This window comes from Bubalus kerabau, chromosome 17 (genome assembly GCF_029407905.1).
Source record: "Bubalus kerabau isolate K-KA32 ecotype Philippines breed swamp buffalo chromosome 17, PCC_UOA_SB_1v2, whole genome shotgun sequence".
In the NCBI taxonomy this organism is placed as follows: domain Eukaryota; kingdom Metazoa; phylum Chordata; class Mammalia; order Artiodactyla; family Bovidae; genus Bubalus; species Bubalus kerabau.
In genome coordinates, this window is record NC_073640.1 from 42,508,386 (window position 1) to 42,535,092 (window position 26,707).

A 26,707-nucleotide genomic window follows, 5' to 3' on the forward strand; every position below is an offset into this window, starting at 1 on the left:
ATTAAATCTCCAGAGCCTGTTTATCTTACACGTGGAAGTTCATGCTCTTTGACCAATATCTCCCTATTTTTCCCACCCCACAGACCGTGGTAACCACCATTCTAGCTGTATGTCTATGCATTCAGCTTTTTTAGCTTCTACATATAAGTGATATCATACAATATTTGTCTTTCTCTAACTTATTTCACTCAGCCGTCAGGGTTTGTTTTTATTCTAATCACTTGTATACCTTTCGATGTATGTTACATCATCTTTGGGTTGAAGTGGATGTAGTAAAAGAGTTTGGTGACTATATATCACATTTTTAACTGTTGATGCAGAGAGATAGTATCTTTGAGTATTAATTTCTTTGCCTCTCTTTTTGAGCCTTTTAGGTATTCTAAATTTCAGCTTCATAGAACAGACTGTCTTTAGTAGTGTGTATCTTTTGGGAATTTTCGAAGAAAAGCATTGATGAAAGTTCAAAATAACTTTGTTAACTTTGGTTATCTCGTGTGCAAAGATTGGGATTACAAGATCACACAAAGACATCAATACATCCACTGGTGCTTGGTGTTCAGGGACAACATACCTGGGTCTTTGTTTCATTCCCACTGTAACTATCATAACTTTTTTTCCCTCCCTCCATGGAAGGCGTGCAATGGAATTGAGTTTTGCCCTGGTAAATGGGAATAATATTCGAGGCATGATGAAGGAGTTACTTTATTTTCTGGATTCATGTGAGCCAGAATTTAAAGCAGACTGTGCATCTGGAATCTTCCTTGCTGCAGAAAAGTAAGATTTAACTTTTACATTCATTGGTAAAAAATGCTTGGAACTTTTTGGAAAGCATCTTTAAAACATGAGGGAAATATTGTAAACATGTTTAAATATGTAACGTTTATTTCAGGCTTCCCGTTAGAAATTGGGTTTGAGAAGGTCATTCTAGTCAGTATTTATGTTAAGCATTATACTAAGACCAAAATAATCCCACTTTTATAAAATCTCCTCTTGTATCTGTTCTTTAACCTCTCTTCTATGATTCCCTTTTAATGAAGAGAATAGAAAAGTTACAACATTTGCATTGTGGTTCGTGTAAAACTTTCTGGGATGAAGTCCTCAGGATTTTGATAGTATGGTTATTTCTCCTCTTTTCACTGTTAATTTAAGGGGAGGCAAGTTCCTAGACCTGGTGTTACCTGGGTCTGGGAACAGTGTTCTTTCTTCTTTCTTCTCTGTCCTCTCCTGTCCTGACTTTATGATTTGTTTTCTAAGAAAAAAACTGGAGACAGAGTCCTCAGTTCTCAACTCAGCAACTCCTATTGCAGTATTTACATATGAATTTGACCATGTACTGTTTCATTATCCATTGAAATGGGATTTGGTGCTAGTTTAATTGCTTGTAGTTTTGAAGGTGAAATGCGTCCAGATACAGCCTCTTAACCTGTGAACCTCAAGACTATAGGACAGGAGTTTTGAAAGTCACTGTGTATGTGTGAATGTGTATAAGAGTTGCTTAGTCCTGTCCGACTCTTTGCAACCCCATAGATTGTAGCCCACCAGAGCCCTCTGTCCATGGGATTCTCCAGGCAAGAATACTGGAGTGGGTTGCCATTTCCTTCTCCATTAAAGTCACTGAGCAGAACTTAATTTACAGGTTCCAGTTTTTTCACCCGTGCCATTGTTTTCTCAGGTATGCACCTTCCAAACGGTGGCATATAGACACGATTATGCGCGTTCTGACAACGGTAAGTAGTTTTTTTAGGTAAGTGTGTACTAAGTGCTGGATGTGTCAGTTAATGAGACAGACAAAGCTCTTATTCTTATGCAGCTTATGTTTTAGTGGGGGAGATGGGAAATTCATGGGGAAAGAGGGATGCTCCTGTCAGGCAGGGGGGAATGCTGTGAAAAATACTAGAGCAGCATGAGGAACTATAGTGATGACAGAGGAGAATGGGATATGGGGCAGTGGGCCAGGTTCTTGGGTAGAATAGTCAGGGCAGGTCACTCAGAGGAGGTAACATTTGAATAGAGAACTTGGTAAAGTGGTGAGCTGTGCAAAGATTTGGGGGAAGAGTGTACAAACCAGAGGGAACAGTTGGTGTTGCAAAGCCTGAGGGTAAGTAACAAGCTTGACGTGTTTGGAGAGCATCAAGAAGGCCTGTGCAGCCAGTAGACGGAGAGAGGCAGAGAATGGTTTGAGGCAGGGGCTAGATTCTGTAAGGCCTCACAGGAGTTAGGATTTTATTTTGATATGATGGGAAATCATTGGGAAGCTTTGTTTAGTTTTGTTTTGGCTGTACTGTGTAGCATGCTGGATCTTAGTTCCCAGACCAGGGATCGAACCCATGCTCTCTGCAGTGGATTCGCAGTCTTAACCACTGGGCCACCAGGAAAGTCAAAACCTATCTTTAAGAAAATGCTCCAACTTTTCATTTTTCCAATGAGTTTATATTCTCTTATTATACGGTTATATGCCTTTTCTTCTTTAGCCTGTTGATGTACTAGGTTACATTAATTGATTAAAAAAAATAATTTAATTGAAGTTTAGTTGGCTTGCATTAATTGAATTTTTAATGTTGAATCAGCCTTCCATATCTGGAATAAATACGACATGGTTGTGGTGTATAGTTTTCTTTAATACATTATTAGATTTGATTTGCTAAAATTTTAAGGATATTTGCACCTGTGTTCATGAGATACTGGTCTATAGTTTTCTGTTCTTGATGTTTTATTTGACCGTTGTGTTATTTAGTAGTGTGTTGTTTAATCTCCACATATTTGGGGACTTTTCAGCTATCTTTGTATTGCTAATTTCTAGTTAAATTTTGTATGATTTCTGTTCTTTTAAATTTAAGACATTCTTAATGGCCCAGAATGTGATCTGTCTTGATGAATGCTCCATGTGAGCTTGAGAAGAATGTTTATGCTGTTGTTGAATGACGTAGTCTGTAAATGTCAATTAGATCATGTTGAAGCTTTCTCTTAAAAACATTCTGCTTTTTCCCATTAGGGAACAATATACATGTCCCAGTCACATCACTGATTACTTGCTTTTTAGTGTCTTGCCTTTCCTTTCTTCCAGTTTCTCCAAACTTCTCCCTCCATCTTTGTGTTTCTTAACAGGAGTGAGTATCCTACCAATCTGGGATTTTGTTTCTTTGTCTTTTTCTGTTTCCTCTTCAAAGTACACGTGTGTAGGCCAGGTCTTGGTCCTGTAAATCAGATCCACTCTTCTATCCAATAATGGGAGATTGACCAAGGTGGGCACAGCTTCCACAGTTTGTATGCCCTGTGCATCTTGGTTATCATAATGCTCTTGTGAGACCAAAATTTAGTTTCCTCATAGGTTAAATAGCTTTACTTTGTTTCCATGGTGGTAAATCTCAGATTCCATTTGTCAACAGGACAATAAAGAGATCATTGTGTGTTTTTTTTTTTTTGAAGTGTGGATAATGAAATACAAAACACTTCCCATTGCTGGGGCTATGTATTGGTTCTATATTTATAAACTCTAGTTTTTGAAGGACAGTTATGTTTTAAAGAAATTCGGATTTTTAGAAACTTACTGTTTATTTCAGTTTTATCTTATTTATTAAGCCTTTTTCAACTGTTCGTACACAGCCCTTTCTCCATATCCCAGAGTAGTGTGACTACCATAGCTGGCTTGTATGCTTTTATTTATTTATTTATTTTTTAATCTCAGTTTTATTTATATATTTATTTACCTTTACAATATTGTATTGGTTTTGCCATACATTGACATAAATCCGCCACAGGTGTACATGTGTTGCCCATCCTGAACCCACCTCCCTCCCCATCCCATCCCTCTGGGTCATCCCAGTACACCAGCCCTGAGCACCCTGTGTCATGCATCGAACCTGGACTGGTGATCCATTTCACATGTGATAATATACATGTTTCAATGCCATTCTCCCAAACCATCCCACCCTCGCCCTCTCCCACAGAATCCAAAAGACTGTTCTGTACATCAGTGTCTCTTTTGCTGTCTCGCATACAGGCTTATCGTTACCATCTTTCTAAATTCCATATATATGCATTAGTATACTGTATTGGTGTTTTTCTTTCTGGCTTACTTCACTCTGTTACAATAGGCTCCAGTTTCATCCACCTCATTAGAACTGATTCAACTGGATTCTTTTTAACGGCTGAGTAATATTCCATTGTGCGTATGTACCACAGCTTTCTTATCCATTCATCTGCTGATGGACATCTAGGTTGCTTCCATGTCCTGGCTAGTATAAACAGTGCTGCAATCAATATTGGGGTACCCGTGTCTCTTTCAATTCTGGTTTCCTTGGTGTGTATGCCCAGCAGTGGGATTGCTGGGTCATATGGCAGTTTTATTTCCAGTTTTTTAAGGAATCTCCACACTGTTCTCCATAGTGGCTGTACTAGTTTGCATCCCCACCAACAGTGTAAGAGGGTTCCCTTTTCTCCACACCCTCTCCAGCATTCATTGCTTGTAGACTTTTGGATCGCAGCTATTCTGACTGGCGTGAAATGGTACCTCATTGTGGTTTTGATTTGCATTTCTCTGATAATGAGTGATGTTGAGCATCTTTTCATATGTTTGTTAGCCATCTGTATGTCTTCTTTGGAGAACTGTCTGTTTAGTTCTTTGGCCCACTTTTTGATTGGGTCATTTATTTTTCTGGAATTGAGCTTCAGGAGTTGCTTGTATATTTTTGAGATTAATTCTTTGTCCGTTGCTTCGTTTGCTATTATTTTCTCCCATTCTGAAGGCTGTCTTTTCACCTTGCCTATAGTTGCCTTTGTTGTGCAGAAGCTTTTAATTTTAATTAGGTCCCATTTGTTTATTTTTGCTTTTATTTCCAATATTCTGGGAGGTGGGTGATAGAGGATCCTGCTGTGGTTTATGTCAGAGAGTGTTTTGTGTATGATTTCCTCTAGAGTTTTATAGTTTCTGGTCTTACGTTTAGATCTTTAATCCATTTTGAGTTTATTTTTGTGTATGGTGTTAGAAAGTGTTCTAGTTTCATTCTTTTACACGTGGTTGACCAGTTTTCCCAGCACCACTTGTTAAAGAGATTGTCTTTTCTCCATTGTATATTCTTGCCTCCTTTGTCAAAGATAAGGTGTCCATAGGTGCGTAGATTTATCTCTGGGCTTTCTATTTTGTTCCATTGATCTATATTTCTGTCTTTGTGCCAGTACCATACTGTCTTGATGACTGTGGCTTTGTAGTCGAGCCTGAAGTCAGGCAGGTTGATTCCTCCTGTTCCATTCTTCTTTCTCAAGATTTCTTTGGCTATTTGAGGTATTTTGTATTTCCATACAAATTGTGAAATTATTTGTTCTAGTTCTGTGAAAAATACTGTTGGTAGCTTGATAGGGATTGCATTGAATCTATAGATTGCTTTGGGTAGTATACTCATTTTCACTGTATTGATTCTTCCAATCCATGAACATGGTACATTTCTCTATCTATTTGTGCCCTCTTTGATTTCTTTCATCAGTGTTTTATAGTTTTCTTTATATAGATCTTTAGTTTCTTTAGGTAGATATATTCCTAAGTATTTTATTCTTTTCGTTGCAATGGTGAATGGAATTGTTTCCTTAATTTCTCTTCCTGTTTTCTCATTGTTAGTGTATAGGAATGCAGAGGATTTCTGTGTGTTGATTTTATATCCTGCAGCTTTACTATATTCATTGATTAGCTCTAGTAATTTTCTGGTGGAGTCTTTAGGGTTTTCTATGTAGAGGATCATGTGATCTGCAAACAGTGAGAGTTTTACTTCTTCTTTTCCAATCTGGATTCCTTTTGTTTCTTTTTCTGCTCTGATTGCTGTGACCAAAACTTCCAAAACTATGTTGAATAGTATTAGTGAGAGTGGGCACCCTTGTCTTGTTCCTGACTTTAGGGGAAGTGCTTTCAATTTTTCATCATTGAGGATAATGTTTGCTGTGGGTTTGTCATATATAGCTTTTATTATGTTGAGGTATGTTCCTTCTATTCCTGCTTTCTGGAGAGTTTTTATCATAAATGGATGTTGAATTTTGTCAAAGGCTTTCTCTGCATCTATTGAGATAATCATATGGCTTTTATTTTTCAGTTTGTTAATGTGGTGTATTACATTGATTGATTTGTGGATATTGAAGAATCCTTGTATCCCTGGGATAAATCCCACTTGGTCATGATGTATGATTTTTTTAATATGTTGTTGGATTCTGATCGCTAGAGTTTTGTTAAGGATTTTTGCATCTATGTTCATCAGTGATATTAGCCTGTAGTTTTCTTTTTTTGTGGCATCTTTGTCAAGTTTTGGTATTAGGGTGATGGTGGCCTCATAGAATGAGTTTGGAAGTTTACTTTCTTCTGCAATTTTCTGGAAGAGTTTGAGTAGGATAGGTGTTAGCTCTTCTCTAAATTTTTGGTAGAATTCAGCTGTGAAGCCATCTGGTCCTGGGCTTTCATTTGTTGGAAGATTTGTGATTACAGTTTCAATTTCTGTGCTTGTGATGAGTCTGTTAAGACTTTCTATTTCTTCCCAGTTCAGTTTTGGAAAGTTGTACTTCTCTAAGAATTTGTCCATTTTTTCCAAGTTGTCCATTTTATTGGCATATGGTTGCTGATAGTAGTCTCTTATGATCCTTTGTATTTCTGTGTTGTCTGTTGTGATCTCTGCATTTTCATTTCTAATTTTATTGTTTTGATTATTCTCCCTTTGTTTCTTGATAAGTCTGGCTAATGGTTTGTCAATTTTATTTATCTTCTCAAAGAACCAGCTTTTGGCTTTGTTGGTTTTTGCTATGGTCTCTTTTGTTGCTTTTGCATTTATTTCTGCCCTAATTTTTAAGATTTCTTTCCTACTACTAACCCTGGGGTTCTTCATTTCTTCCTTTTCTAGTTGCTTTAGGTGTAGAGTTAGGTTATTTATTTGACTTTTTTCTTGTTTCTTGAGGTAAGCCTGTATTGCTATGAACCTTCCCCTTAGCACTGCTTTTACAGTGTCCCATAGGTTTTGGGTTGTTGTATTTTCATTTTCACTCGTTTCTATGCATATTTTAAGTTTTTTTTTTAATTTCTTCTGTGATTTGTTGGTTACTCAGCAGCATGTTGTTCAGCCTCCATATGTTGGCATTTTTAATAGTTTTTCTCCTGTATTTGAGATCTAATCTTACTGCATTGTGGTCAGAAAAGATGCTTGGAATGATTTCACTTTTTTGAATTTACCAAGGCTAGATTTATGGCTCAGGATGTGATCTATCCTGGAAAAGGTTCTATGTGCACTTGAGGAAAAGGTGAAATTTCATTTTTTGCTGGTGAAATGTCCTATAGATAGCAATTAGGTCTAACTGGTCTATTGTATCATTTAAAATTTGTGTTTCCTTGTTAATTTTCTATTTAGTTGATCTACCCATAGGTGTGAATGGGTATTAAAGTCTCCCACTATTGTGTTATTGTTAATTTCCCCTTTCATACTTGCTAGCATTTGTCTTATGTATTGCGGTGCTCCTATGTTAGTTTGGGTGCGTATATATTTATAATTGTTATATCTTCTTAGATTGATCCTTTGATCATTATGTAGTATCCATCTTTGTCTCTTTTCACAGCCTTTGTTTTAAAGTCTATTTTATCTGATATGAGTATTGCTACTCCTGCTTTCTTTTGGTCTCTATTTGCATGGAATATCTTTTTCCAACCCTTCACTTTCAGTCTGTATGTGTCCCTTGTTTCGAGGTGGGTCTCTTGTAGACAACATATATAGGGGTCTTGTTTTTGTATCCATTCAGCCAGTCTTTGTCTTTTGGTTGGGGCATTCAACCCATTTACATTTAAGGTAATTATTGATAAGTATGATCCTGTTGCCATTTACTTTATTGTTTTGGGTTGAGTTTATAAACCCTTTCTGTGTTTCCTGTCTAGAGAAGATCCTTTAGCATTTGTTGGAGAGCTGGTTTGGTGGTGTTGAATTCTCTCAGCTTTTGCCTGTCTGTAAAGCTTTTGATTTCTCCTTCATATTTGAATGAGATCCTTGGTGGTACAGTAATCTGGGCTGTAGGTTATTTTCTTTCATCACTTTAAGTATGTCCTGCCATTCCTTTCTGGCCTGAAGAGTTTCTATTGAAAGATCAGTTGTTATCCTTATGGGAATCCCCTTGTGTGTTATTTGTTGTTTTTCCCTTGCTGCTTTTAATATTTGTTCTTTGTGTTTGATCTTTGTTAATTTGATTAATATGTGTTTTGGGGTGTTTCGCCTTGGGTTTATCCTGTTTGTGACTCTCTGGGTTTCTTGGACTTGGGTGATTATTTCCTTCCCCATTTTAGGGAAGTTTTCAGCTATTATCTCCTCAAGTATTTTCTCATGGTCTTTCTTTTTGTCTTCTTCTGGGACTCCTATGATCCGAATGTTGGGGCATTGAACATTGTCCCAGAGGTCTCTGAGGTTGTCCTCATTTCTTTTAATTTTTTTTTTTTTCTTTTTTCCTCTGTGTTTGTTTCATTTATTTCTACCACTCTATCTTCTACCTCACTTATACTATCTTCTGCCTCCGTTATTCTACTGTTGGTTCCCTCCAGAGTGTTTTTGATCTCATTTATTGCATTATTCATTATATATTGACTCTTTTTTATTTCTTCTAGGTCCTTGTTAAACCTTTCTTGCATCTTCTTGATCCTTGTCTCCAGGCTATTTATCTGTAACTCCAATTTGTTTTCAAGGTTTTGAATCATTTTCACTATCATTCGGAATTCTTTATCAGGTAGATTCCCTATCTCTTCCTCTTTGGTTTGGTTTGGTGGGCATTTATCCTGTTCCTTTACCTGCTGGGTATTTCTCTGCCTTTTCATCTTGTTTATATTGCTGTGTTTGGGGTGGCCTTTCTGTATTCTGGCAGTTTTTGGTTCCTCTTTATTGTGGAGGTTTCTCGCTGTGGGTGGGGTTGGATGGGGGTGGCTTGTCAAGGTTTCCTGGTTAGGGGAGCTTGTGTCTGTGTTCTGGTGGGTGAAGCAGGATTTCTTCTCTCTGGAGTGCAGTGAAGTGTCCAGTAATGAGTTTTGAGATGGTCAGTGGGTTTGCTGTGACTTTGGGCAGCCTGTATATTGAAGCTCAGGACTATATTCCTGTGTTGCTGGAGAATTTGCGTGGTATGTCTTGCTCTGGGACTTGTTTGGCCCTTGGGTGGTGCTTGGTTTCAGTGTAGGTATGGATTAATGTTATGTTATTAATCCTATGGATTAATGTTCCCTGGATTCAGGAGTTCTCAGGTGTTCTCAGGATTTGGATTTAAGCCTCCTGCCTCTGGTTTTTAGTATTATTTTTACAGTAGCCTTAAGACTTCTCCATCTATAGAGCACCAATGATAAAACATCTAGGTTAATGATGAAAAGATTCTCCACAGTGAGGGATGCCCAGAGAAGTACACAGTTACATGGAGAAGAAAAGAGGGAGGAGGGAGCTAGAGGTGACCAGGAGGAGAAGAGGGGGAATCAAAAGGGGAGAGAGCAAGTTAGCCAGTAATCACTTCCTTATGTGTGCTCCACAGTCTGGACCGCTCAGAGATGTTCATGGAGTTATACAGAGAAGAGAAGAGGGAGGAAGGAGACAGAGGTGGCCAGGAGGATAAAGAGGGGAATCAAAAGGAGAGAGACAGATCCAGCCAGCAATCAGTTCCCTAAATGTTCTTCACAGCCCTGAACACACAAAAAGATTCACAGAGTTGGGTAGAGAAGAAAAGGGGGAGGGCAGAGATAGAGGCGACCTGGTGGAGATAAAGGAGAGTCCAAAGCAGGAGAGAGCAGTCAAGCCAGTAATCTCACTCCCAAGTAAAAATGGGTACTGAAGATTTGGTTCTTAAAGGCACAAAGTTGATAACAAGTACCAAAAAGCAAAGATTAAAAATACAGAGTAGAGGTTAGATTCTCAAAAATACAATGTTAAAAAACAAAGTCACAAAAATTATAAAATATATATATATGAAGTTTGCTTTAAAAATAGGGTCTTTTTTTTTTTTTGCAAGGTAATAGTAGGTTATAAAAATGAAAATTAAAGGAGTAATAGGGGACTTAAAAATGAAAAAAAAAATTTTTAACTTAGAAAATGATAATAGTAAAAATATACCTAGGACTTTCTCTGGTGGTGTTGCGGACAGTGTGGGGTCAGTTCATTTTCAGATAGTTCGTTGGTCCAGCTTGTACTTCTCAAGGTCTATAGGCCCCTTCCTATGTCGTCATTGCTAACTACAGGGTTTTAATCTATTGCACCTGTCACTTCCAAAGTGGTTCCCTCTGTTTATTTTAGCTTCTTCTGTTTGCTGGTCTCTTCAGTGTCTTAATTTCCGCCCTGACACAAGGAGGGCGGTGGTGGTCACTTTTTTTAGCCTCACTTGTTCAGTCGTGTTGTGGGGAGGGAGGAACACTACAAACCAATATCACTGGCGTGTGCTCACAGTGATTCAGCCACACTGGGTTTGTCCCCACTCATGGCGTGTTGCTTTTCCAGTCTACCCTGTTCAGGCTCTAGGTTGCTCTGCTGGGAACTGTCTGATGCTGGCCCTGGGTTGTGTGCACTCCCCAGGTCTAAGCCACTCAGGTTCAGGTTTTCGGGCACTCCTCAAAGGCGCAGACTTGGTTGAGCCTGTGTTTTGTGTCCGTCCCAGGTTCAAGCAGCTCAGGTGACCAGGTGCTTGGCGAGCATGTCGCCCCCAGTTGAAGGCTGCGACTTAACGCCTCCCCCGTCCCAGTTGCTCGGTTTTCTGGGTATACAATGGGCACGCCTTCTCAGGTGTGCTGTGTGTCTCTTCTGGGAAGCTGATCTCTGGCTGTGACCCTCCCTGCGGATGTCAACCATCCAGAATCCCAAGAAGTCTTGGTTAGCAAGGAAGTCTGCTTGCAGTTTGGTGTAGGATGCCTCTCTGGGGCTGTGGTTGCCCGCTTCCAGCTCTGGCTTCCCTCTCCTGCCTATCTCCTGCGGGGGATGGGCCAGTCCTCAGCCTGCTAACTCTGCTTCATCCTTTGTTCTGTGAGTGGGCCTGGCAGTATCTTAGGTTAGGGATTTTCCTGGGATAACTATCCCACAGTCTGGGTTGCTGTCTCAAGCTAGTTCCCTCGGATTGCCCTCAGGGCATTCAGGCCTGGTCCTTACCGTAAGCAATACAACCCGCTCCGCCCTGTCCCTTCCCCACTTGCTAGTGGGGGATGCAAGAATCTGGGCTGCTGCTCCGATGGGAGTTGCTGTTAGCACATAATCTGTGGGTTTTAATTATTTGTTTATTTTTCCTCCTGGTTATTTTGCCCTCTGAGATTCCAAGGCTTGCCACAGACCCGCCAGAGAGAGTATTTCCTGGTGTTTGGAAACTTGTGTCTTTTTTAAGACTCCCTTCCTGGGACGGATCTCCGTCACTACCTCTTTTGTCTCTCTTTTTATCTTTTATATTTTGTCCTACCTCCTTTCGAAGACAATGGGCTGCCTTTCTGGGTGCCTGATGTCCTCTGCCAGCATTCAGAAGTTGTTTTGTGGAATTTGCTTGGTGTTCAAATGTTCTTTCAATGAATTTGTGGGAGAGAAAGTGGTCTCCCCGTCCTATTCCTCTGCCATCTTAGGACTGCCTCGCTTGTATGCTTTTAACACCTGTGTTGAGGAGTTGTGGGGAGGAAGAGGTTGTTCTAATTAAGTTCCCAGTAAATGTATTTCTTACATTTTTGCATTAGTAGACATTCTATTTTGAATAGAAAGGGCTTTTCTTGAAATTCTAAACCTTTATATTTTAATTTTACTTTGGACAAAGAAGATTTTATCTTTTTATAAAACCTTAGAACTTAGAATATTCATTTAAATAAGACTTTGAAATTTGAGCTGCTTCTGAACATGAGAATTGGAAACAACTTTATCTTGGAGGGTGTTTTGTAGTCATCTCCTCTGAGCAACAACAGCACTAGCTGACTTTTCTTATCATTACTGTGTGTTTCTTGGGGTAACTGTCTGCATTTCCTTTTAGGCAGGAAGCTATGTTCGTGATGATGCAGTTCCCAACTTGATCCAGTTAATAACCAATAGTGTGGAGATGCATGCCTATACTGTCCAGCGCTTGTACAAAGCAATTCTTGGTGATTATTCTCAGGTAAGTACTTTTACTTGAGGGGGGAAATTGCTGTTATTTTTCTGATATGTTCTTATTACTGTCACTCTTAGAGGTGCCTCAGTTGTGACCTTTATGGTTGGATGACCTATATGATTTGTATTAATCCTTTAAAGGATAAAAATCTTTTTCAAACTGACTCTTTTGACAGCAACCTTTGGTGCAAGTGGCTGCATGGTGTATAGGTGAATATGGAGATCTTCTTGTATCTGGCCAATGTGAAGAGGAAGAGCCTATTCAGGTACCCTTTGTCACTCGTGGTTAAGAAAAGGGAAGACAGTGTTTTTGGTTTTAAGAGTAGTATTTAATGAGTTGAAGTCGATTCCTTGAAAACCTTTTAAAGAAGCAGTGGTAGAATTATTGATTCATTGGAAAACTTGCTCATTTTTCAGTTGGAACCTACTGGGCCATTGTGAGATTTGAAACTCACCTTTAGGTCCCTCTCCCCACCCCATCATAGTGACTTACATTGTTTCTCTTACCTTCTGGCTGAAGAGAAGTGAGAATGTCATGTTTCCATTTTTTTTCTCCCCAGGTAACAGAGGATGAAGTGTTGGATATTTTAGAAAGTGTCCTAATATCTAATATGTCCACCTCTGTGACACGAGGTTATGCCCTCACTGCCATCATGAAGCTTTCTACTCGATTCACCTGTACTGTAAAGTGAGTATGGGGAAAAAGTAGGGTGAACGCATTTTATAATTTTAAAAAAACTTTTATTTTGGGAAACTTCAAGCAAAGCCAAAAGTAGAATAGTAAAATCAACTGCCTATATCTGTTACTCCTCAGTAACAGTCATCACTTCATGGTTAATCCTTATTATATACTTTGTTCCCTGTTATCCCTTCATCCCAACACTGCTTAATTTGAAGGTAAAAACTAATGTTTTTAAAATCAGTTATCTGATGTCTGTTTTCTTTTTTAAAGTACTGAAGTTATTTTCCCATGTAAGGGTTCTGGTTTATTATTATTTTGAGATATCTGAATTGGAAGAAAATCATTTTGGTGTTTAAATCTTTAAATTTTGCTTTTTTAAAAAAAAACACTGTTTTGAATAGAACTCAATTCTTGGGTCAGTTTCCCAGCCAATCATATTTAATACAGACTTGGTTCTCTCAGACCTGCTGCTTTTGTTTATAATGTAAAGCCTCATGAAGAATGATATTTTTTAGTGTTTAAATTGTGAAGTATAAGAATTTGGTGTTAGGCAGTGACACTTTGCTTATAAAAGTCTGATGCTATGACCCTTTTGTTGATAAAAGCTTATTACTGTAAAGTTATTAAAGAAGGGAATGAATACTATAAATTTGTTGTTTGTAGCAAATTAATAATTAGTACTTCTGTTTATGAAATTTGTATGAGATATTCAACAGACAAAGTCTAGCATTAGAACTAGAATAAATTCTGATGGTCTTGAGCTATCTATTAGATGACCGTAAAGGAAAGGTCTTTTGTTTTTGAAAAACTATGTACATTAAGAAAAGATGAACATTTCAAAATTTTAACCAGAAACCTCTGTTTTAAACACTGTTCTTTCTGCTTGTTTATGAATTTTCTTTTGGATGTTTGAATTTGTTTGTCATTTTATCCCAAAGCCGAATTAAGAAAGTGGTTTCCATCTATGGAAGCAGCATTGATGTGGAACTCCAGCAGAGGGCAGTAGAATACAATGCACTTTTTAAGAAATATGACCATATGAGGTAAGTAAAAGAAACCAAACAATGCATGTGCCTCTTAGCATCCCAAACACTTTGTTGTGATAACCCGTAAAGGAGTTTCATCCCTCATGCTTTATTGGTGGGACATCACAACCCCGTTCAGTTCTCACGGCTTGCCTACTTGTGTTTTGTTCGTCTTCTGTTATGCCTAGCCTCTAAAGAAATAAGTGAACCGTGTTCTTTTAGTCCCCTTTTCCCCTTCCTCTTGGTAAGGAAAGTTTTCTTCATTTCCATTTTATTTGGTGAAGAAGTGAGAGTTGTTTTATCTCAGGAGAATCTCATTGAGATACCATTTACTATTACCATTGTGTGTATCTTTTTTCCCCTTTCTGTTGTGCAGTATCTTCTTGATTGAAAACTGCTAATATGTACTTGTTTATCTTTCTTTCATTCCAATTTCTCTGTCACTTAGAATTCTCAGGCTCTTGGGGTTTAGATGGACAGTTTGTCCGTTCAAGGTTTCCTGCCTGCCCTTAATCCAGTCAGGAATGTAGGTCACATATTCTTGTAATCCAGCTTCTATTTTAGTATATGTGTTGGGATGTGGGGAGGGGAGATGTCTCTCCACATTTGGCTGGAGTATAGTTAACAGTGATTGTTTTGGGTAGGGAATCTAGGTTAACTGCCTAGAATTTAACCACTTCAGATTCTTCCAGGTCTGCCCTGCTTGAGAGGATGCCTGTCATGGAGAAAGTGACCACAAATGGCCCTACTGAGATTGTACAGACAAACGGAGAGACAGACCCAACTCCTCTAGAGACAAAGCCACCGCCCTCAGGGCCACAGCCCACCAGCCAGGTAGCTTTTCCCTTGCTTATCCTCATGATCTTTTGGTTCCTTAGACCCTATCTCTTAGGTGATTCCCTTCAGTGTTCCTGGGTTGATTGATAATTCTGTTCCCTGTTTTTAAGTATTGAAAGGGCTTTGTGTTAGATAACAGATTAGACAGTGACAATGAATAAGATATTATTTCCTTGTTTAGGCCAATGATTTATTGGATTTGTTGGGAGGAAATGACATAACACCTGTTATTCCAACTGCACCTACAAGCAAACCAGCTTCTGCTGGTGGAGAGCTTCTTGATTTGCTGGGAGACATCAACCTTACAGGTGAGGCCAGACTAGAGTTAATTTCATGCTTGGCCAGGGATAAGGGCCTTGAATGTAGACTTTCTGTCTAGCACATGAGACAGTTGAAAATGGGAGAGGGTAAGTGAAAAAAAAAAGAATCTTCACAACATCTGGACTATGTTGCCATACTAATACTCTAGAGGTAATTCATAGGGATTCCTCAAAGTCTAATTTTTAGTTTTTGGAGAGTAAATTACTCACAGTGTTTTAAGACAGAAAGAAAAGTCTCAGGCTAGAAAAGAAGCACATCCCAAGAAATACATTACTTTTTCTAGGTTTCTTTCTACTCATGGTTAGTTTCTAGGAGCTGTGGCCATTTGTGGAGAGTGGAAAGATGTTAACCTGTTTTCCTCTTTCCCTCTCCCCCTTTCTTTCTCCTTCATGTTAAAGCAATGGAAGGATAAAATTATCCAGGATTATAATATTCAAACATAACTTTTCATTTGGGGATATCTTATCTTTATTGACATGTAGTAGACATTTATAATTAGTGTGTTCAGAGATACTGTAAACACAGGAGTTCAAGAGAATATCACTGTAGCATATAATTTCTATCTTAAGTGACTTCTCTAAAAGTGAAATGCAGAGTTGCAGCATACATGACCTTGAGTGGAAAACAGCCATAGGTTAAGGATGTTGGATGCTTATCTAGACTGGCTATCACAGGCTTACAGGTTTTTTCCTAACATAACTGCCTCCCAGAACTTATGGTTTATATTTATGTCTTAACAAAATTTCAAAATATTGCTTGTCATTGCTTAGGGCCATTCACAGTCAGTTTCAAATCCCGGGATGCCAAAGCTGTCCTGGATATATGGAAAAACAAGAACAACCCCATTTGAAACAGTGTACGGGGACCTTCCTGGCAGTCCAGTGGTTAGGACTCATGTGCTTTCACTGCCAGGTGCCCAGGTTCAATCCCTGGTCAGGGAACTAGGATCTCACAGGCTGTGTGGTGAGGCCAAACAAACAAAAAACCGGAACACAGTGTATAGATGATATGCTTTACTTATTAACATATTAGCATTTCCATGTTAGTGTATAATCTTCACAATTTTAATTTTGAATGGTTGTCTAATATTTGGTTAGTTTAACCATTATTTATTCAGTTCCTTACTATTGGGCATTTTGCTTATTTCCAGATTTTTCTTATCATAACTGATGCCTCAGTAAATATTGTTATTACATAAATTTGCCCAAATTTATTTTGGGTTTACATTCTTAGGCTCAGTTAAGTTAGGCTTACTCTTTCTGAATCTGTTTAAAAATGATTCTTATCATCATAGGGTATTTGTGAGGAATAGTGACTTCGTGTGTGCATAACACATAGTAGGCACTTGGTAAATGTTACTTACTTTTTCCTCAATGTCTGTGAATTTCACTGTATAGTCATAAATAAAAAAGCCCTCACAGTTGAAAGATTGACCCTCTTATTAATTTTTATTTTTTCAATCTAGGGAATGTTTTATATTTGTCCATATTTGTATTATACATGAATTTCCTTTTTGCGCATTCCTTTTGTTTCCTTTAACTCATTTATTCTGGAGCCTTAATGTTTTGTTTTTGTTCTGACTTTCTTTTTTTTCTAGTGTTAACAAGAAAAAGCAAAATAATGAAATCTAGCTTTTTTTCCCCCTTATTCATAATGTATTTTACTTTTTTAATTTATTTTTTAATTAGAGGAACATTGCTTTACAGTGTTGTGTTGGTTTCTGCCATACAACAACATGAATCAGCCATAATTACACACACGTCCCCTCCCTGCTGTGCCTCCCTACCCTCACCCTATCCCACTTCTCTAGGTCATCACAGAGTACAGAGCTGGGCTCCCTGTGTTACACAGCAGCTTCCCACCAGCCATGTATTTTACATGTGATAATGTGCATATGTTGATGCTACTTTCTTCATTTGTCCCACCCTCTCCTTCCCACTCTGTCCATTCGCTACATCTTCATCTCCATTCCTTCCCCTCAAGTGGGTTCATCAGTACCATTTTTCTAGATTCCATATATATGCATTAATGTAGGATATTTGTTTTTCTGACTTACTTCACTCTGTATAACATAATGTGTTTTAAATGCAATTCCCCATTTTTTTTACAATATTAAGTAAAGTTTTGAGTTCTAGATTCTTTAGCCATCATTACAGTCAAATCCTGATGTACCATCATTTAAATCAGTATAAATTAGAAAATAAATTTAGTATGTGCTTTTAGAAAAACTTAAGCACTGAGTTTCTGTTGTTTTTTCAGAACTACCTATTGTACCATTATAGGAGGGGGAAAAAGCTACAATTTGAAGGACTAGGGACCAGCAGCAGCAGCAGGGACCCATACGTTGCCTCTGTGTCTTGGGTAGCCTATGATTTTCCATGGAAAGACGTTTCTAAAATTGTTTTGAAATGGAAATTGTGGGGAAATTACTAGATTAGTTTTATAAAAACTAGGATAGCTATCTGAATATCTGTTCATGTTCTTCATTGGTAATCTGACTGCACATCCTGTGGTGTCCTCCTCTGTTTTAGGTCTCTGTGCTTTGCTTAGTCATATGTATTTCTACCTTACTTGCTAATTTTTACTATATGATTTTTTTTTTCCTAGTGTACTTGGGTATTTTTTTTAAAGCTAATTCAACCTTTATTTCATTTTGTGAATTTTAAAATGGTGTAATTTCAGCTAATTTCATAAGTAGTTTGACACCAATTTAAGCATAAAATGCATTGTTTCTTTTGGTGAATTTTCTTATGCTTCTTCTTAGAATCTTGATTTCTGTCAGTTCATGGTCATGTTCTATCATTTGCCCTCCATAACTTGTTCTTACTTGGAAGGATCAAATAAAAATGATAGACTGACGATTTTGTTTCCCCACTTCATACCACCTTTCCCAGGATGTGTGTGTGTGTTAACATAATACTCTGCAATATTTAATATATGTAAAACTCAATAAATAAGTCTTGTCTTGATCTTCTTAGCTTGGTAGATAAAATGTTGCTAAGATTGTTGACATTCTCTGTGTACTACCGCCTTTTCTTATTCCCTCTTGATCCCAGAGGTAACTACTATCTATCCTAAAATAGTGTTAGCTTTGGTGTTTACCATTCCCATGTATTTTTGGAATGTTAGAGTGTGTAGTAGTATTTTGGCTTTTTAGAACTGGTATCCAATCGAATGTGTACTTTTGTACCTTGCTCTTTTGCTATGCATTGACTTTGTGAATAATCTATGTAAAGTGTATTTCTAATGCATTCACATTTTTATTGCTGTATGTGTATAGTATTTTGGGCTTTCATGGTAGCTTGGCAGTAAAGAATCTGTCTGTCATTGCAGGAGATATGGTGACACAGGTTCAATCCGTGGGTCAGGAAGATCCCCTGGTGAAGGAAATGGCAGCACACTCGAGTGTTCTTGCCTGGGAAATCCCATGGACAGAGGAGCCTGGTGGGCTACAGTCCATGGGGTTGCAAAGAGTTGGACACGACTTAATGACTAGAAAACAACAGACAGTGAATAGTATTTTATTTTGTCAGTGTACCACAATTTACTTACCCATTATTTTGATAGTGAACATTTTGATTGTTTCTAGAATTTCCTTGTTAGAAGTTATCTTGCCCTGCACATTTTTTGTATATGTCTCCATGTGTAAATATGCAAGAATTAAAGCATTCCTAAGAAAGGCAGTGGATCTCAATTGGGGGAGATTTTGCCCACCAGTGTCTGAAGATACTTTTGGTTGTCAGAACTGAGAGGATGCCAGTGGTGCTGAATCCTACAGTGCACAAGACAGCCCCTCACAGCAAAGTCTTATCCAACCTGAAATTTTGTTAGTTTTGCAGTTGAGGACCTTTAGTTTAAGGGTATACTTGTATTCAACTCTGTTGTTGTTTAGTTTCCAAGTAGTGTCTGACTCTTCGGCGACCCCATGGACTGTAGCCCTGCTAGGCTCCTCTGTCCATAGTATTTCTCAGGCAAGAAGACTGAAGTGAATTGTCATTTCCTTCTCCAGGGCATCTCCCTGACCCAGGGATCCAACCCACATCCCTTGCGTTGCAGGAGGATTCTTTACCGCTGATCCGCCAGGAAAGCCTGTATTCAACTCTGCTACTGCCAAATTGTTCTCCAGTTCACAACCCTGTGGCAGAGATTAGAATTCCCCATTGCTCCATAGTCTTACCAGTATCTGGTGTTATCAGACATTGAAGTATTCACCATGCTGGGGGGATGTGAAGTAACACCTCATCGTGGTTTTAAATTCCATTTCCCTCATTACTCATAAATTTGAGTATCTCTTTTTGAAATTTCATTCATGTTTGGTCTGTGAATTGCTTGTACATTTCTCTTTTTTCTTTTTTTTTGCTTGTACATTTGTCTTACCACTTTTAAATTGGGTTATCATTATTGACTTGTAGAAGATATTTATAGTTTTGGATACTCATCCATTTGTTATTTTGTAGCATACACTTTCTTCTGCCTTTGGTCCACTTTTTGGTGGTATTTTTTAGTGAACAAAAGTTACTCATTTTAAAGTATTTGAAATTTTTAATTCTGTGTTTTTATGGTTCATGCTTTTTGCAAATTGTTTAAGGCTTCCTTCCCTTAATTTGAGATCGTGGTAATTTTCTTATGTGTTCTCTTGGTGGCATTTGTCAGCTAAGATGGACTTAACTGTGGGATGTGTCATTTAGGTGCTCCAGCTGCTGCTCCTGCCCCTGCCTCAGTCCCACAGATATCCCAGCCCCCCTTCTTGTTGGATGGGCTTTCATCACAGCCTCTCTTCAATGACATTGCTACAGGTACCGTTACTGGTGTTATCATCATTAGACCTATGAGAAGTAGTTGTTGAAGAAAGGAGGTAGTGATTTGGCAAGCCTTAGGCTGACTGCAACTCGACTGATCTTCCTGTGCTCTCCCCAGGCATCCCCTCCATCACAGCGTACAGTAAGAATGGCTTGAAGATTGAATTCACCTTTGAACGGTCAAACACCAACCCCAGTGTCACAGTGATCACGATACAGGCCTCCAACAGCACAGAGCTGGACATGACGGACTTTGTTTTCCAGGCTGCAGTACCAAAGGTACTATAATTGTCTTCTTGGCCTTTATCCTTGAATTAAAAATTGCTGATTATTTTTTTATGCGTTTGGTAAGGGATATATTTTAGTGCCTAGAGATTAAATTTGCAGATTCAACTCAAACTAACAGTAATGTAACTGTTACAGTCCATTGGAGCATGTCATTTTTAATGAATACTTCTGCTTAGTCATAAATATTCTTACAGTTAGTATTATAGGATAAAGGAAGTACAGTCTAAAAGTAGTTAGTAAGAGAGTAGAATTCTACAAGGAGGTTCATTAATGCTCTGAGTATTGAGGATAGATTGCAGTTCTGTAATACAGCGGTGAAGACCTAAGAAACACAAATTCTAACATGGAATTAAAGTTCAATCAAGATGAGAGACTGCATATATTCTCTTCTAGTCACTGGATCAGAATTTAAAGTTTTTGTCTCTTGATGGTGTAAGTGAGAGAAACATTCCTCCTTCACTAACATATAGCTAACTATTGATGCAATGACTGCTTGGTTTTGTAAATTGAAGTTTTGTTTATACCAGTTCTTAGTTTAAGGAGTGTTTATGTTCATCGTTGAATTATGAAAAATTTTGAAAAAGGAGAATTCAGAATGAGGAGTGGGCAAGATTTATCTGTAAACGATGAGATAGTAAGTATTTTAGGCTATATGCTGTCAAAGTGCCATTACTGCGATAATACATAAAGGCGCATGGCTCTGTTCCAGTAAAACACTTGCAAAAACAGGTGTGGGTTCACTCTTGGCCCATGGGCCATATTTTACCAACCCCTGGGATAGATTAGGCTAATCGAATCTTTTCAGTGACTTGTGAGGTATGACATTCAGATAACACAATTTTGGAAATTGAAGACTTTTATTTGTGGTTATTGCTGCCTTTGCATCTGTCTTTATTTTCATTTTTAGGAGTTAGAAAAGTGTAGATGTTTTAGAAGCGGTAGAGTTGGTGGTTTCAGTACTAGTTGTATGACATTAAGCAGGTTACTTAATCTTTATGCTTCAGTTTCTTTATTTGCAAAGGGGGCCTGTCATCATGATATCTACTTCATAGGGTTTCTATGAGGAATAAATGAGTTTTATGTGCCAGGTACTGTCTTGTTTGAAGCACTTTTCATGTGTTAGCTTCTACAAATTAGGGTTTTATACTTATTACTTTAGGCTGCCGCTTTAACACATACCACCTCTGCTTTAAAGCATGGCCTTATTCTTGGTGCTGTACTATACAATTCCTATTTGCATGTTATGATGTATCTGGAACTTCAAAACATTGTATATTTCATAGATTCTACTAATAACTGATTTTGCTTTTTGTTCTGAAATTGAGGTACTTTTTTTTTTTTTAATTTTTTAATTGGAGTATAATTGCTTTACAATGTTGTGTTAGTTTCTGCTGTATGACAACGTGAATTGGCTATACGTATACATATATCCCCTCTGTCTTTAGCTTTCCTCTCACCCTCCCCGCCCTCCACCCATCTAGGTCATCACAGAGCACCAAGCGGAGCTCCCTGTGCTGTTCAGCAGCTTGCCAGTAGCTGTCTGTTTTATATATGGTGGTGTATATATGTCTGTGCTACTCTTGCAGTTCGTCCCACCCTCTTCTTGCCTCCCTGTGTCCACAGATTTGTTCTCTACATTGGTATCTCCATTCCTGCCCTGCAAATAGTTTTAATCCGTATGGGTATATTTTGAAATTGATGCTCTTGTCATAGTTTCATTGGCAGCCTTTCTCTCAGTGGTGTATAAAATAATGGTGTGGATTACAGTTGATGGCATCTAACATTAATCAATTAAATGTAAACAAATAAATATTTTAGTTTATGTAATTTATCTTGACAGTAGACTTATAAGTCCCAGGGTAGGTGTACCGTGGACCTTCCTCCCTTCTTTCCTCCCTCCTACCATTTCTTTCCCCTTTGCCCTTCTTGATTTTCTCTCTCTCCATTCCCTTCGTCCTCTCCCCCTCTTCTTTTTTTTTCTCTTTCTCTTTCTCTTATTCTCCTCTCCAATATTTTAGAAGACTAAACTTTAGGAAATTAAAAAAAATAAGCCTAGTCTATAAAATAGCAATATATATATATATAGACATGTATACTTTACTGTGCCAACTATGACTTACCTGTCTTGCTCATAGCACTTTTATCCCTCTTCCCTGTAAACACACAAACAAATCTACCAACACTCAACAAATTATGGTGTTTGCTTTTTCACGTCTTTCACTGTATAGACTAGTTCTGCACGTAATTTTTCTGCTAGTACTTGTGGTGTTTCATTGTGGAGACCCTGAGGTGTTTCACATCCGTGTGAACAAGCTGCCTCATTTCAGCCTTTCCTGCACCTCCGTCATGTAGGAGTGACCCTTGACACATTCTAGATTATATAGGCTTTAGAAAACAAAGTTCAAGTCCCTGATCTCAACTGTCCAAATACACAGAAGCATGAAGGCTTGTTGTTGGTGACTAGTGTGCTGGTTTACTATTTTTAGAATCCTTTTCATTTCTTTCTAGTTTTTTTTTTAGCCACAGTCACCCAGGTTTTTTGTTTTTTCACCTACATAGTTGATCAGTTACTATTCAGTGAGGCTACTAGAACAAGATTTGTTTACCTTTTGAAAAGTGCTTGGCTAAAGTTGCTTCTATCAGAAAGGAGAAGGTAGCTCGTTGCTGGAAACGATAGTGTTTTATAACTATGAAGTGATAGTCTGCATGCTGGGAATTGCTGATTATCTGGAAAACAAATAGAATTTAGTAGGAGGTATATCGGTTAATTGAACCATCATCTGGGTGTCTGACTTGACTTGTTGATATCTCTGACATAGTATTAAGCGTATTTTCTGAAGAGTGCTCTTTGTCTCCCCCACACCCCACCAGACATTTCAGCTGCAGCTTCTGTCTCCTAGCAGCAGCATCGTCCCAGCATTTAACACGGGGACCATCACACAGGTCATTAAAGTTCTGAACCCACAGAAGGTGAGTACCACATTCAAAGACAGTATCTGAGCAAGACATAAGCATTTCCCTAAAATAAAATTTACTTTGTTTCTCTTAAGTTGTTTTTTTTTTTTCCACTCATAGCAGAAAATATATCTGTTAAAATGTCTGGCCTTACCTCCTTGTTTTTTTGTAGACAATAAATGAAGCCCAGACACATAAAATAGTTCAATGGCATCTTATTAAAATACACATTTAAATATTTCTTTATTTAGAGGCTTAAAGATCTAGTCTTTTGCATGGGGAGGGTGGAAAGCTTACACATTTTAGTCTTTATACTAGTTGTTGTCTGAGGTTGAGAGCATTTGTTGAACCAGATATTCACATTTACTACAGTAATTATTAGGTATGCATAGCAGAAGTGGAGACATTTTTAATGAAGCAGCCCAATGAAAAATAACTTCAAACACCTGAAAGTAAGCAATATTTTTATTACATCGTCTCAAAGAAGTATATTGGCTCCACTTAATATTGATCAGTTGACTCATTTTCAGCAGTTTTTGAAAATGGTTCAGAGGATTTCTAGAAACTTCTGAGAGATCTCTAGTAGTGTCTCATAAATACCAGTATGATTTCCTCCTCTTAAAACACCTTGGTTCTCTTCTGCTGTCCACTGTATTTTGATTGTCTGCCCAAAGCACAAGTACAAATTCTTTTGATGATCTGATACAAAGAGTAAACATTTTCTTAGTATATTAATGTTTGAAATCTGCCTTATAAAGTAAACAGCACGTATAATTGAGTTCTCTTAAAATACAACTGTTATCATAGGTTAACTCTTCTTTTTTTTCTTTTATGCCTTGAGAACAAAATAAGTTGATATTCACATTTACTGTCAGTTTTACGGACAAAACATCCAGTATATCTGAATGTAGAGTATAATAGATGAGTATGTTTACCTCCTTTTTCTAGAAAATTGGATACAAGGGTTGATTCCTTGTGAAAAGTACTCAGCAAATGTTACTATGAAAATGCTCCCGGGTGGTTTGTCCTGTTAATGTGGTTCTAGGGCTGGAGCCAGCGCTGCATTCTGGAGGTCGTTTTCTCTACTTGACTGCGTGACGTTGGCCAGTAGCTGCAGTGCTAGGTGTTTGCTTTTGTTGTGGTTTGCCTATGTGCCACTTTTAAGAGACAGTTCTGCTTCAAAATAATTTGTGTTTTCTGTGATCAAAAGTCCATTTGTAGGACTTCCATGGTGGTCCAGTGGTTAAGACTCCATGCTTCTACTGCAAAGAATGCGGGTTTGGTCCCTACTCAGGGAACTAAGATCCCACATGCTACCCATTGTGGCCAAAACAGAAGAAAAAGTCTGTAGACTCTACAGATTCTGGAGATTTTATTTCAGTGTGTCATTTTTTATTTCTTTTTTCCTCTCTTCAGCAACAGCTGCGAATGCGGATCAAGCTCACATATAATCACAAGGGCTCAGCAATGCAAGATCTAGCAGAGGTGAACAACTTTCCCCCTCAGTCCTGGCAATGAGGGTCCAGCACCATTCTCATTCTTATCCCACTCAATCAAAGGAACTCTGGGAAGGAGGTTGTGATGGCTGGCAAGTCCCCCCCAACTGTACCATGGGCATGAGGAACTGAAGAGAACTGTTGAGGAGGATTTTTCCTGAAGTTATTGCTGACCTTGAAGCATTGTTAAAGACTAATCTCCTCTCCTCCACTGTTGAGGCCGGCTGCTTCTGGAGACTACTTTGCACTCTTCCTCGTCTCCTCCTGTTTCCGCACTTCTCCACCCCTCCTACATTTACAGCCAGAATCAACATTCCCTGGGCCCCCGAGGAAATAAGCAGCTGGTCTGGAGGAGAGGACTGGAATCCATGACAAGAAAACACTCACTCTGTCTCTGCAGCAAAGAGTTGCCCCTTCTTTCTGCCGTGTTTCTTTGTGGACTGGGTGAGGTGGGGTACTTACTCCTCACTAGCAGGGTTACCATCTTCAGGCGCTTCTTACATCTGGCATTCAGAATGGAAATGTAACAGTGGACATGAGGGAGCCATGCCTTTTTCTACTGGTTCCCCCGATGTTTGAAAGAGGCATTAGGCTCCTGGTAGCCTTTTCTGTGCATTGCTGTATATACACAGACACACACATGTATATGTATGTTTGTTACCAAGGACTGGTCAGACCTTGAGAGGTTATTTGTAAACACTGGACAGATGCAGTTAAGAAGAGCTTGTGTTGAGATTTGGCATGAAGGTTATGGTGCTCTATTTGTAATAGAAACTTCCAAGGCTCTTCCAGCTCCCCTTTCTCTCCATTCTTTTAGCTGTAGTCATGAATTCTCTCCATGATTTTTGAAACTGATTCCCCTTAAAGTACAAAGTGGACAACTTCTAAAAGATATATTAATAGTTATTAATGCCCCTGTTTCCACCACAAATTTTAAAGTTTCTCCTAAACCCATAACTTGCCTGATGAACTATGATAAATGGGTGGAAAGAGGAGTTTGCCACTTCTAAAGTACAGACTCCTCAACAAAAGCACCTTTGCCCATATGAAGAGTGAGTATCTGGACTCACCCTAGAGCGTATTGGAGTCGTCTTCTCCATCACTCCAAACCTCCCTTTTTATTTCCTGAGCCTGGCTTGGACCTTGGCATTCCGTTTGAATTCCTTCTTCTAACTGGAACATTTGTGTTGTATCTGTAACACTGGCACTGAAATAAAGACCACACGGTTAAAGAAATCTTTCCTATATTGTACTTTATGGTGTTGGAATGAAGCCTTGAAGCTTCCTTGTCCCCTCTGTCAGAGGAAGTCTCAGGGACACTGTAGGGTAGGAGTATCGTTTCCTGAGTCTGAGAGGTTGGTCTTTCTCTTGAGAGGCCAGTCTCATGAATATCTACATCAAAGCCTTGAGATCTGGAGCTTTTTAAACTAGTGAGAATGCCTAGTGCTTTTCGAAAGGCCCCTCGTGGTGTCCAGTCTTAATGCTGAGGTGCGGGCATGAGGTAAGGTGGCTCTCCTGTGGTGCATGTTGAATGCACCATGTGCCTTCAGGCGCACAGGCGCTATGTCTGATGTGCTAAAGAAGAGGAAAGGCCAGGCCCACCTTGCTCTTAAAACATTTTCAAATGTTACTGTATTGAGTACAGTATAAGGACTACTTTGGCTTTGATCTTAGAACTGGGTACAGATAGCCATTGTTTCCTTTCCATTTCACCAAGCCTTTACTGAAAAGCTTCAGTGTCTTGTCAAATCTAGCTCTGTATCAGATGCTAGACTATTCCTAACATTTGACAAGTAGGAGTTGAACTAAAGGCTCCAATGGGGGAACTTTCTGGTCTTATTTTAGTATATAAGAGCAAGATTTGCTAAAACTTACTCTGCTGGGTAAATGGTTGACTGAGTCAAGAACAGAACATTATCTTGTGCATAGTTTTCAGTAAAGTAAGTGTGGACTAGTGTACGTTTCAGACAACTGCTCTGCCTGTATGATGAAAAGTAACCTTTAAAGGTTTCTTTGTAGACAGATTTCATTGGATGGGCATTTAACGCTGTGAAACGTGATAGGATTAACATAATATTGGTGGATTTCTTGAATAGAATTTGTCTAACATTCCTTTTTGTGGTTGAGGGTTTATTTTCTCTCTCACGTTTATAGTTAACCAGCTCAAGTTTCTTTAGTTGAACCAAACTGAATCTCAGAAGTCTGCTGAAGATCATGCTATGAGACA

At 38.5% G+C, this 26,707-nt stretch overlaps 1 protein-coding gene across 2 annotated transcripts in view; it reads left to right on the plus strand.

Moving 5' to 3' along the window:
• Positions 1 to 25,716, plus strand: part of AP1G1 (adaptor related protein complex 1 subunit gamma 1) — an 81,183-nt gene extending 55,467 nt beyond the window's left edge. For both annotated transcript variants that reach the window (XM_055553672.1, XM_055553673.1), the window contains exons 12-23: positions 634 to 774; positions 1,673 to 1,727; positions 11,962 to 12,084; positions 12,254 to 12,343; positions 12,638 to 12,765; positions 13,698 to 13,802; positions 14,477 to 14,618; positions 14,803 to 14,929; positions 19,631 to 19,738; positions 19,860 to 20,020; positions 22,901 to 22,999; positions 24,401 to 25,716. In XM_055553672.1, the coding sequence (XP_055409647.1) occupies positions 634 to 774; positions 1,673 to 1,727; positions 11,962 to 12,084; positions 12,254 to 12,343; positions 12,638 to 12,765; positions 13,698 to 13,802; positions 14,477 to 14,618; positions 14,803 to 14,929; positions 19,631 to 19,738; positions 19,860 to 20,020; positions 22,901 to 22,999; positions 24,401 to 24,502 (1,381 nt within the window). In that variant the 3' untranslated portion in view covers positions 24,503 to 25,716. The remainder of the gene's footprint in view (positions 1 to 633; positions 775 to 1,672; positions 1,728 to 11,961; positions 12,085 to 12,253; positions 12,344 to 12,637; positions 12,766 to 13,697; positions 13,803 to 14,476; positions 14,619 to 14,802; positions 14,930 to 19,630; positions 19,739 to 19,859; positions 20,021 to 22,900; positions 23,000 to 24,400) is intronic.
• The last annotated feature ends 991 nt before the right edge of the window (positions 25,717 to 26,707 follow it).